The sequence below is a fragment of the Schistocerca gregaria genome, chromosome 2 (assembly GCF_023897955.1).
Source record: "Schistocerca gregaria isolate iqSchGreg1 chromosome 2, iqSchGreg1.2, whole genome shotgun sequence".
NCBI lineage: Eukaryota > Metazoa > Arthropoda > Insecta > Orthoptera > Acrididae > Schistocerca > Schistocerca gregaria.
This window is the reverse complement of record NC_064921.1, coordinates 458,977,858-458,990,829: the sequence shown is the minus strand read 5'-3', so window position 1 is coordinate 458,990,829 and position 12,972 is coordinate 458,977,858. Positions and strand designations below refer to the sequence as shown.

Here is a 12,972-nt window from a genome sequence, read left to right as displayed (position 1 = left end):
AGGGATTTGCTCCATAAGATCTGTGAGAGCCTCAGCGTCTACTGCATCCATTGGAGGTAAATAAAGAGAGAAAATTGTAATCCCACGACATGCAGTAATTTCAGCTGCAACTGCTTGCAGGCCAGTAGCCATGGGGAGAACAGAGGAGTGGTGCGCATTATTGACAAACACGGCAACCGCTCCTTTAGCCCTTTCCCCAGTCAGATCATCCTTGCGATATAGTGTATAGCCCTGTAGTACAGGGGCATCAGAGGCTTTAAAATGTGTTTCCTGTAAACATATGCACAGGGGGCATTGCTCTGCCAGAAGTTTCAGTCCCCAGTCCCTCCAAATATGTCTTGAACCCATTAACATTCCACTGTATAATGCGGGGGGGGAGTACATTCATCCTGACTTTCTGCCGGGGAGGGAGCCCACAATGGGTGGAGGTGGTGAGAAGATTGCTCCAGTCCGATATCAAGTTCCATTACCTATGAAGAAGATTTGAGAGAGATGTCAGATAGGATGACAATGTCTTCCGACAGTGGGTGATGCTTTGCCTTCAATTTCGATTTTTTGGTCTGAGGTGGCTTTGAAGCAACAACCTCGGAAGTAGTGGTGGTGGTAGCAGTGCTGGCCGGTGCACAAGACTTGACCTGTGGAGGGGCAGGAAATTTCAAGATGTCAGCAACCACAGACTTTTCTGAAGTCCTGGGGAGAGGGGCAGGCTTAAGTGTAACTGCAGCAGAACAAGTCATTGACAAACGCAGGTGCTAGTGCTGACACTAACAACCTCTGCTTGTGTAGCAGCATCAGTTTTCAGAACTGGCTGTTTCAGAATGGAAGAAAAGGAGGCAACGAACATGGGTGGCTGCATGGACTAGTATAGCTTCTTGGCTTCACCATGTGGGATGCACTTTGTCATTTTGACCTTCTGAATCTTTTGTTCCTTGAAGAAAACTTTGGAGGATAGGAGCAACCAACTCCATCATGGGTGGCTTTACCACATTTCCCCCAAGTGCCTTTCCCTTTCCAGCCAAGAAGAGAGTGTACAAAGTGCTGGCATTTAAAACACTGCATTGGATTTGGGAAATAAGGTCACATACTTAGGCATAGGAAACCTGCATTGACATGCTCTGGTAGTTTGGTGCTGTTAAAGGTAATCTGATTTTACAAGTTCACCATCCATGTTTTTCATAACATTTTGTACATCAGCAATAGCTAGCTGGGACCATTCGGCTTTCAGTTCTTCTTGGGGAATGTCAACTAGATACCTGCAAGTCACAACACCTCTGCTGTAGTTCAAGGTGTTGTGCAACTTTAGTTCTATCGCATACTCCCCAAGGCAAGGAGCTTTCTGAATGTTTTTTACTTGTTGGGAGCTAGATGTTTCAGCCAAGAGAGCACCATTGCGCAAGAGCTTAACACGTTTTAAGCTGCCAGCAATGCCTTTTAAGCCTTTCTGTACGTAAAACGGTGAAACTCTCTCACAACTACCCTCTCTTCTTTAAACTACAAGAAACACTTTCTGCAAAACAGCACGCATTCTGTTACTATGGACTGAATCAGGAGGACTGGCTACACGAGTCCTCTTATTAGACTGGGTGTTGATACCTTCCAGTGGCCCATCCTTTCTGCAGGGAGGGGGGAAAAGTTTGGATGATTCATTTTGGTCCCACGAGCTGCTAGGGAAATAAGGGTCCACTCAGACAAAGCCCCACATGCCTTAGTAAGCCTTATACAACTGATGTGCATGATATTCCCCACAGGTTGCTCGCTAGCGACTGTTCCAACTCAACAGCCATGCATCCCATAAACACACTACTTGCGATCTGGGCGGTTAAGCCAAGATCCCCATTCCCTGAGACACACAATGTTCCACCACCACACCACATGGTGGTAGCTGAAGCATGCCCAGAGCTTAGATGACAGGGGAATGGAGGCGCTTTCCAGTCACCCACTCAGGAACCCTGGGGCCGCTAAGCTCATACCCAGCAAATGAATGCTGAACCCCTGGGGGCCTGATGTGAGCAAAAATCTTAAGATCTAAGATCAACATCTTTTGTAATGAACTGTTTTTAGATGTAGGAAGCAAGCCAAATGGTATGTGTGTTTCATTAAGACCAGTGATGTTATTTTATTACAGGTATTGTGGGATTTTTCTTCCGAGAAATGTACGAGTACATAGCGTACAAAATGCCAGCAAGTGACACAATTTTCTTTTTCTTATTGTCCATACTTTCTACTATATAAATTACTTTTGAAGTGTTAAAACATACTAGAATAAATAAAATGTCTATAAAATGCCACACTGCACAGCATACTTGTGGTGAGACAGCTGTAATTCCTGAAAACCATCGCCCATGGCCTCTGGCCTGCTGGGGAGCACTGCAGTCCTGGGTTCACGGATAAGCCATGAAAATCCGCTGCATTATGCCACACACAAACAGACCCAGCCCACAGGCACGTCAGTGAGACTACATCTGATGGACAGGGCCTGCACATTAGTGGAAACTGAATGGCTTCATATGGGCAGGCCCGATCAAATACAGAAAGCACAGAAACAGCCTTTTGCAGCTAAATCCACACTCATGTGGCCTGCTATTCACAAGCCACAGACAGTATGCTGATGAAATGAGACCATAGTGATCAATTCGTGCAATACATAATTTGTTCAAATACTGAGAGAATCAATAATAGTGAGGATAGGTACCAACTCATCATAAAGATGGTTGCTGAGCTGCAGACAGGCATGTAGAAAATACAATCACACTCTCACACACATTCACACAATCACTCAGACACAACTCATGCACACTAGTGCAATCTCTAGGTGCTGCATCTACAGTCTCTGAGAATCCAATCCAAACAAACCACTCCCCATGCATCCCTGTCTCTTGTCGGCAGCTGCTGAGCTAGCAACAAGAAGTGGTGGCAGCACTGACTGCAAGATGAGAGGTGTGGTAGGAAGAGGAAAAGCAGTAGCAATGAGAGAGTAAGGAAGCGACACACGTACTCAGTTTCACCCAGCCAGCAACGATACATGACACCTCAGTAAACAGACCATTTCATCTATAGAGACAAAAACGAGATTGTTCCGGTGTTTCTTTTCAAATTTCCCTGATGTGTTTGAAATTCCCTGATATTCCCTGATTTACAAAACCTGTGGCAACTGTGATATTGCAAATTGATGTTTACCTGCACATTTTGAAATGGTTAAGTCTACAAAATTTACACTATTGTCTTTTTCATACTCTACTGTAAAAACTAGATTGCAGTGAATATTGTTCGAGTTATGTAACACAGCATCAGTATCGTCTTTGGGCCCTTATATTAAATAATACTATCATCTCCAAAGTTTTATACTATATGATTTTTCCCTGATGTGTTTGAAATTCCCTGATATTCCCTGATTTACAAAACCTGTGGCAACTGTGATATTTCAAATTGATGTTTACCTGCACATTTTGAAATGGTTAAGTCTACAAAATATACACCAGTGTCTTTTTCATACTCTACTGTAAAAACTAGATTGCAGTGAATATTGTTCAAGTTATGTAACACAGCATCAATATCGTCTTTGGGCCCTTATATTAAATAATACTATCATCTCCAAAGTTTTATACTATATGGTTTTCTCTGCAATTTCAGAATTACTTTCAAAAAATTTAGTTCTGATGAAATTCATAAAGATATCAAGCATTGTTCCACTTGCTAGACCATCTTTTTGATGTATATTTTCCAATTAAAATAGAACTAGTTGAAGGCTAGTGTGATTTCTAATAATTCTAAGAATTCTTCTGTTTCCTGCTGGATCACTATTTTATGCTGTAACAAATTTGCTTTAATAATTTCATTAGTTTGAAAAGCAGACATATTAGAGTATAATTTTTTCATATCAAAACATGCAAAATCGACATCTTGTGGTATGTCATTGCGAGAGATTTGTTGGGCTAATTCACAGCTGTTTTGATCTCTTTTTCATGTAAACTGAGTAGCAAATAGAATTATGTAACAGCTAAATGGGCTTTTACAACTGTTCTTGTGTGCCAGTAAACTTACAAACAATATTCAGAGGTTTTATATGTCTACTAGCAACCAGCTAGATATTCTTCATTACATTGTAACATCTTTGACAGTTATCGATAAGCTGCACCTTGCTAAATAACTGGCAGCATCCTGTACATGCAGATGGTCCTGTAGAGGGCAATGCAATAGCTATGTTTTAGCTTCTTATTTTATGTTAGTTTTCATTTTCATATGTTATATTTTACAGTGTAAACTTCCAATAATGAAATTAGGCCAATGTTGTAATTAGATACCATAAGTAAGCTGGGGAAAAAGTTCTGCATCTATGTTATACTTGTTACTAAGTAACCAATGACACCCTAAGTGTATGTACTGTTCCGTAGAGAGAAGTATAAGTTATCAGCTTTTTACTGTAAGCTACTTTATGTTGTTATTGTTTGCATCACAAATATAATTGTGGTTAATCTTACAGCCAATACTATAAATAGATATTTTAAGTTAGTAACCAAAGTTTTTGTCATGTATTGAATAAGCATTCATTTTATTGCTTACAAATGATGTGTGGAGATGACTAGGGCTGGATCTGCTGCTATTTAACCATATCACATCATCATTTCTCCAGCAGTTGACAGCATCTGGAGACTTCTGCCTGCTCCATGGATCTATCTCCACACATCAACTTTGAATACAACTTCATGTTTTTTCATTACACTGTATATATTTTAACTTGATGTCCCTTTACATTCACAGTATGCTATACTGCAAAGTATGGTCTGAAGATGGTCTGCCTTGGAACTGAAGCTGGTCACCAGTAAATGTGATGTGTGTGATCTAGACTGTTTTTCTAAGCACAATTGTTAAATTGACACTGTTTTCCCAAAATGTTTTCAAAAACATGTGAGAAACATGGTTTCCTAATCTCTTTCTGTGACCAAATCAAGGTAGTACACAAACTCATGAAACTATATGAAATTAATAATGATAAACTTCAACACTAAACTGGGAAAAAGCAGATTTGAAGCTCTGACAGGACATTTTGGTTAACGAGCATGAATTGAGAGAGGTGATCACCCAAACAAACTTTGATCCAAATTGGCCTTGAAGGCACAATGGTACCAACTGACCATCTTATCATCCTCAGCCCATAGGCGTCACTGGATGTACATATGAAGAGGCATTGGACAGCACCCCTCTCTCCCGAATGTTGTCAGTTTTTGGGACCAGAGCCACTACATCTCAATTACATACCTCCTCAATTGTACTCACAAAGGCTGAGTGCAACCCCCTTGTGAAGAGCACTTGGCACACCCCAATAGTAACCCAAACAAGTATTAGCCAAGTCCAACAGTACTTAACTTCAGCGATGTGATGATAACCAGTGTGACCACTACAGCACTGGCACAGTCACTTATACTTGGTTCAGATTACTACCTCGATAACTATTTACATGGATATCTCTTGTAGACAACAAAGAAAATATAGTTCACAACCAGAAAGTACATAATTTAATCAATAAGTGTTTTGGAACATCAGTCACAAGAGCATCCACTTATCCTGCAAAGACTTATGATTTGAGCCCAGACTATTCATAGCCCCTCTAAAAACAAAATTTGTAAAACAGTAAAATAGTGATAACCGTGACACCTCTGACTGATCAAGAAAACTGTTCCAAGTCCAGGAAAAGATTAATAACATTATGATAACCACTGCTGCAGATAAGCTATGATATTTAAGAAAAGGGATCAAAAAAAGAAATGAATAACTGATGAAATTTTTTCATTGGAGAATGAATGTTGAAAGCACAGAGCCCAAGAAGATCTAACTAATGACAATAATATTCAGAAACTTCTAAGGTCAAAGATCAGAGTAGCAAAAAATGAATCATTACAACAAGAATGTGAAGAAATTGGAAGCCTGCAATGCTTCACATGATGATTTAAACTTATATAAAATGTTAAAAGAAATTATTGGGATTTACAGAAGAATAAACATATCTTGACAGTCAACAAAGTTAATAAAATAGTTCTTGATGTTATGGAGAAAAAAAGATCTAGGAAGACTATATTAGGAGCCTCTTTGCACAAGTCAGAGCAAATTAGAAGTATGTTCCATAAAACTTCAGGTGTGCAGCCCCATAAATTCAGCTTCTTCTTCTAATATTTCAGCTGAATACCATCCAGCCAACTACAGAGTGAGCAAAGGTACTAACACTCCAGCACTTGCTTCATCCTTTTAAATTCAATCTTTGGCCACATACGCAGTGGTTCGGTCCTTGGGTTTAAAAAGGACGGATAATCAGAGGATGAGGAGGAAGAAGTAGCTATGTACCTAGCACAAATGTAAGAGGGGGGGGGGGGGGGATAATCTGCTACAGCGCTAAGATAAAGTTCTTTTTCAGAGTGCTCACACTCACACACATATGCACATACACCTGTCCAAGTGGTTCTCTCCCATTGCTGCAGCCTGAATTGGGTGAGCACCCATCACTATTACTCTATTGTTTACAATAAAAATGCAAGTTCTCAAATGAGTGTGGGGACAGGGAAAGTATATGATGGGTGCAAAAGAAACTTCAGGAGGAAGGCTAAAAAGGATCATAATAATGTATAACATCCAGATGTATTTAAGAGAGGTGACTGACACCTCAGGCAGGGGGGAGTGCAGGGGTCTAGTAGTAAAACCGCTGAGGTGTAATATGAAAAGGAAAAGGAAAAGATAAAAGATATAGGTGAGATATAGGTGAGATATGGTAAAAAATAAGGAAAGAAAAATACAAGTGAGATACGGTGACATATAAAGGAAAGGGGAGCAGTGTAAAGCTGGTATGTGCAGAAATGTGGCAAGTGGGAACAAGTGGGGTAAAGGCATATGGAGAACAGGAACTATTGAACATTCAGATCAGGAGAATACGCTGCACAGACAGCACCCAGATATTCACTGCAGAAAAGCTCATGTTTCTTCCTTTCAGCCTGAAGACAAACATCATTAACACTAATTTGCAGCAAAAGTTGATTACTACCTGTAATTTACAGTAATTTTATTTTAATAAAATCACCTGTGATAAAAAATTTGAAGTTCCAAATCCCATAACCTTTGGATTTTCTGTGGTAGATGAAATTTAAAACAGGTACAACACATCTGCCTTTATCTCAAAACAAGTCATTCAACTCGTTTGATGCACAAACTGACTACTGCCAACAAAGCGACTAACCTTTAACACAGTGAGTGAGAGTGTGTCTTTGGCCAAACAACCATGCACTTAGCTGTTCACAATGACTGAATGTGAAGCAAGGCTCCACGTTTTGGATTCCACAGGAAGAAAAGGTGGAAGTTTGTCATAAGTTAGAGGAAATTCCAAAAGAAGTTACAATCTCTTTAAATAGCCGGCAAATAATTATGGGATGAAATGTCAGTTCTGTGTACCACACAACATACACTAATTCTAACAGTGGTAATATATAAAATGTTCTTGCCAAATAAATGTCTTGCTACTCCATTTCCAAGCAAACAAATAACTTCTGTTTTAGTGTTAATTCAGGCATGCTGTTGATTGGCTTCCCCAAGCAATGACCACTGACAGCAGATTGTACTGCTAGACCGGTACTGCTAGAAACAGTCAGAAAGATCAAACTGAGAAATAATTGATAAATTTCTGTTCCTATGTGACACTCTACAGTCCCACATTCACAGTTTTGAGCACAAATTTGGCATCACTAGAGCTTGGTTTTGGAAACACCCAACATATTCATCAGATTTTCCACTGCTTGAATGTACTTTATTTAACATGCCCTAGTAATGAATGACAGGACAAAGAGCTGCACGAAGCTGCCCACAAAACAGTTATTTTATGCAGTCTCACTCACAATGTAAATGCAGCTTTAGTGTTTTATCCATCTTCAGTAACTGTATCTGTATATATCAATTTCGATATAATAGCAGATTTAGTACCTTCCACTCTTCCCACTACATAATAATGACTGGCAAAAGTATTTACTAATATTAATGCTGTTCTAGAGACTAGAAAGAGTAATGTCGTCTTTTATCTATGACGGTTGATCCAGATGTAAGGTTCCCAAAAGAGCTCCAGCTGCACAAGAAGATACCAGGTGAAATCCCTCAACATTGCTGTGCACAGCTGTCCCCCCACTCTTGATTCTACCTGGCTGCACTTCACTGCACGGCTCAGAATTGGCTCAGCAGCCATCCATGGAGTTCACCATTGTTGATCCCATCAAGTGCAAGATTTGTTCCTATTCAGTTTTTGGACATGAATGGGACCCCACCCATGGATATTCACTGTCAGTTGACACAAGTGTACGGTGATAAGTGTATGTCTTTTCAACACATCCGCAGGGAGTTTAGTGCCGATCAGGAGGAGATCCATGATGAAGAGCAGAGTGGAATACTTTCAGTTGCAGAGGTAGTTATTGAGATGGTCCAGTGCGAAGTGTTTCAAAACAGAAGGATCACTGTTAACTTGTTGCTCTGATTCCTGGGAATTCTTATGGTACAGTTGGAAGAGCTGTGATGGAAAAATTGGGGTGTCACAAGTGTTGCAGTTGATGGGTACTGTGTGTGCAGACTGCAGAACATGAGGAGAAATGCCTTCATGTCTTCACCAGTTTCTTCAAAAGTGTCAGGAAGATAAGGAAGATTGTTGGGCTCTTTTGTTACGGGAGGCGAAATGTGTGTGTTTCATTCCACTCCCAAAATGAAAGAAAAATCCAAACAATGGTGTCACTCAGGGTCAACAGTTGCAAAGAAGTTCAAACAAACTCTTTCTGCTGGCGGTGTCATTGACCACTATGTGATGGGATCTTAAGAAGATACTGGTGATTTATTTCATGGAACCAGGGACAACAATCAACTCGGACAGTTATTGTGTAACACTACGAAAACTCAGGCGAGCTAGTCCGAATTGCTGGAGCGGATCACTGGCAGAAGGTGTAACGCTGCTTCATGATAAATCCTGACCCCATGTCTCCCACCAAACCCAGAAACTTTTCATAAACTTTGGTTGGACTGTCATGCCCCACCCACCTTACAGTCTGGAACTTGCACCTAGTGATTATCACTTGTTCCACAAATTAAAGAGACACTTGGGTGGCCAATATTTCCAGAGTGACAACGAAGTCAAAGAAGAGGAGAAATGCTTCCTCAGTGGGTTGGTGATGGAATTCTACAACATGGGGATACAGAAACTGGAGCACCGTCTGCGAAAATGCATAGAAAGAAATGACAATTTTGTAGAAAAATAGAGCTAAGTTTCTTCTTTCCAATGACATAAATTTCTATGAGAATAAACAATGTTGTCTATTTGTAAAAATGAAGGGAATTGTTTATATATTTATTTTTCCTCTGATTTGTATTACCCCTGTATTTATTAATGTCTGGCACACAATGAAAAAAAATTTCTCTGTTTGTACATACATAGTTAAGGATTAATAAAAGGAGTCTAATAATATAGTGCACAACGAACTGATGGAAACAACATTTGGTTTATGATTTCAGATGAGAGATACTGGCAGAATAAGGAAACAGGCCGGTGACTCTCTATAAAGAAATGAAACATATTACAATACTGTGCAATGTCTCATATCTAAATCTACATTCACACACTGAAAACCACTGTTAAGGCCTGGCAGAAGACACTTAACCTAGTACCAATTATTAGTGCTTCTGCCCATTCCATTCCTGATGTTACTCATGATATTTTCAAGTCAAAACCGGTAGTTTACAAATGAACACAATCATCACATATGGAATTGCATTATAAGATTTTCTATATTCAATATAATTAAATTTTATGGCACAAAATAAACAGTTAGCATTTCCAGGCACGGAATTGTTTCTGATTCACCCAGTGGTGACAAAGTAAGAAACATGCCTGGATTTACTGGCTTTCTACATCATAGGAATATATTTAAAAGGCCTGAAATCTTTCTTCAAATAAAACAATTTTAAATATAGTTATGGGAACCTCGGTGAGACTTCATCATGTTGGAGACACTAAAACATCTGATCAAATCTTCATAACTGACTAAGATTTCTTCATGTAACAACATTGCTAATAGGATACCATTATGAAGCTTAACAATGTAATACTGAAATAAAAAATAACAACAAGATTATTCTAAAAGTATGTACCTAGATTATCTAGAAAAATAAATAATAAAGGTTTGTACTTACATCATCATACAAGTTCTTCCGAAAAAGAAATGATATCAGTGGGACAATATATGAAAGCGTCTTTCCAGATTTAGCTGGATTCACCATTACAACACTGTAACCACGTAAAATTGCTGGCCACATATAAGTCTGGATACGCATTGGTTCAATTATGCCCAGTCTATAAAGTGTCTGTAAAAATAAAGAACATGATACTCACAAAATTGTAGTTAAACCTTGAACATTACGAAAATTACTGCAGTGACTTAACAAAGTGCACAAATGAACAACAAAATATCTGATTTGACAGGATACTGAACAAAAACCATTAATGCACAGGGAGTAAAATGTGAATTCTGTAATTGGCATCATTTGAAACCACATACTTGTTTTTTGCAGTACATATACAAGAAAAACAACATATATCAAAGATGGACAAAGGCTACTCTGTTAAAAACTAAGAATTAACAGTGAAATCTTGAGTGAAGAGTGATAGGTCTGTTCTTCAGTTTTAACTGTACATTTTTTTATATATATTTCTTCCAATCCGCTCCAATTCCTTTCCCTTCTTTTTCCAGTTTGTTCCCAAACAGAAATTGCTCAATCTACACAAAGATCATTAATAAAAACATATTTTTTTCCACTGTGGGCTAGCATGCAATTCTCCCATTCTTAAACATATTTGACGATTTGTCTATGGTATCCTTTTACCAATCCACTGACAAAGAGAAAAGATACACATTTAATATTACTTAAACATTAGATTTTTATTTTATTTTAAGTTACTTTAACAACAATATGGAAACCACAGACTACATGGGGCTACTGTCTCCGGGCACTAAAGCCCGACAGAGACTGCATCCGATGTGAGCAGCAAACTGCTGGTTTGGGTGGTGAGGATAATGAGGCAGCATGCGATGGAAAGTGGAAGGGGTAATAGGGTAGTGGTGGGGTAAAGTGCTAGAACTGTCTGTGGGTGTGTGAAGAGACATGGCGGGCACAGGATGGGGATGCTTTGAGCAGCATCAGAAGGTTATGCTGGGGAAGGGGGGGGGGGGGGGGAGTAAAGGATGTAACTATATTGGAGGGATAGAATGCATGAGTGCACTGTAGCGGGAGCAGGGAAACAGATAAAGTCAGGCAGACAGAGGTCAGGGACTAGCGAAGGTTAAGGCCAGGGGGGGGGGGGGGGGGTTGTGGAAATGAAGGGTATGTTGTAGGATGATTTTCCCACCTGTGCAATTCAGAAATGTTGGTATTGGTGAGAAGATGCAGACGGCACAGGCTGTGAAGCAGTTGTTAAATGAAGTATTCCATGTTGGGCAGACCATGTTCAGCAACTAGATGGTCTAGCTGTCACTTGACCACAGTTTGGCAGTGGCCTTTCATTTGGACAGACAGATCATTAGTAATCATGTTCATGTAAAATACTGCATGGTGATTGCAGCTTACTTTATAGATCACATGGCTGCTTTCACAGATGGGCTTGCCTCTGTTTTGGTAGCAGATGACTGAAAAGACTGGAGTAGATGGTAGTGGGAGGATATATGGCACAGATCTACTATGTAGGTCTATTGCAGTGATCCAAGCCATGAGATAAGGGCTTTGGAGCAGAGTGAAATAAGAATATTGCTTAGGTTGAGTGGGCAGCAAAATACCACTGTGACGGGAGGGGGGGGATATTTCTCACTCAAGTGCAGGATGACAGAGTTGAAACTGTGGCACAGAATGTGATTCACTTACTCTAGTCATTACCACTGCAATTGTATTTTGCTGGCCATCCAACCTAAGTAATATCCTTGTCTATCTCCATTCCAGCCCTGCTCCAAACCCCTTGCCCCATGGCTCATATCCCTGGAACATAACCAGATGCAAGACCTGTGCCCTACATCCTCCCACTATCACCTTCTCCTATCATGTCACAGCAATCTCCTACACTATCAGAGACAGGGACACCTGTGAAAGCTGCCAAGTGATGTACAAACTTAGCTGCAATCACTGTCCCACATTCTAAGTGGGCATGACTACCAACAATCTGCCTGTCTACATGAATGGCCACTGTCAGACTATGGCTAAGAGATAGCTGGACCAGCCAATTGCTGAATGTGCTACCCAATGACTGCTTCACAGCCTGTACCATCTGAATTCTATCAACAAACACCTGATTTTCTGAATTGCACTTGTGAGAACTCTGCCTACAGCACAAACTTCATTATTCCTGTAAACCACCACCCCCTCCTCCCAACCACACCCCCCAGCCTCAAATGTCACTAGTCGCTGTCCTCCACCTAGCTGTTCCCTTCCCTGTTCCCACCAAAGCACACACACGCCTTTTATCTCCACAGTTCACTAACAATCTTATCCTCTTCTCTAATTCTCTCCCCCCCCCCCTCCCCACTTCCTGCTCCCACCCTTCCTCCCCACAACCACCCAATGCAGCACCTAGAAGGCCCATTTTGCCCCCCCCCCCCCCCCCCCTCCCACCCCGTTCCTGCACTTTCCTGTCCCCCGCCAAGTTCCTGCACAGTCCCATATGCAGCTCTAGCATCTTCCCTCACAATCACTACTTGTGCCATGCTCCACCTTACCCACAACATCCACCCCAGTACACTGCTGATCACTTCAGACACAATCGCATATACCAAGATTTATACTGGTATTTGTTATTGCTGCAATCACTGATACAGGCAATATCTTGTAGTGGTAGGCACCACTGGCTGGTGTGCTGGGGTCACCAGTTCAAAACTCAACAAACAGTAAATTATTTGTTTTTCATAATTATCATTCTTGAAATAT

At 40.4% G+C, this 12,972-nt stretch overlaps 1 protein-coding gene across 2 annotated transcripts in view; it reads right to left on the bottom strand.

The window, feature by feature from the left end:
- LOC126325742 (putative ATP-dependent RNA helicase TDRD12) overlaps positions 1-12,972 on the bottom strand; it is a 445,014-nt gene that overhangs the window by 241,907 nt on the left and 190,135 nt on the right. For both annotated transcript variants that reach the window (XM_049995275.1, XM_049995276.1), the window contains exon 8: positions 10,198-10,368. In XM_049995275.1, coding sequence (XP_049851232.1) covers positions 10,198-10,368 — 171 coding nt within the window. The remainder of the gene's footprint in view (positions 1-10,197; positions 10,369-12,972) is intronic.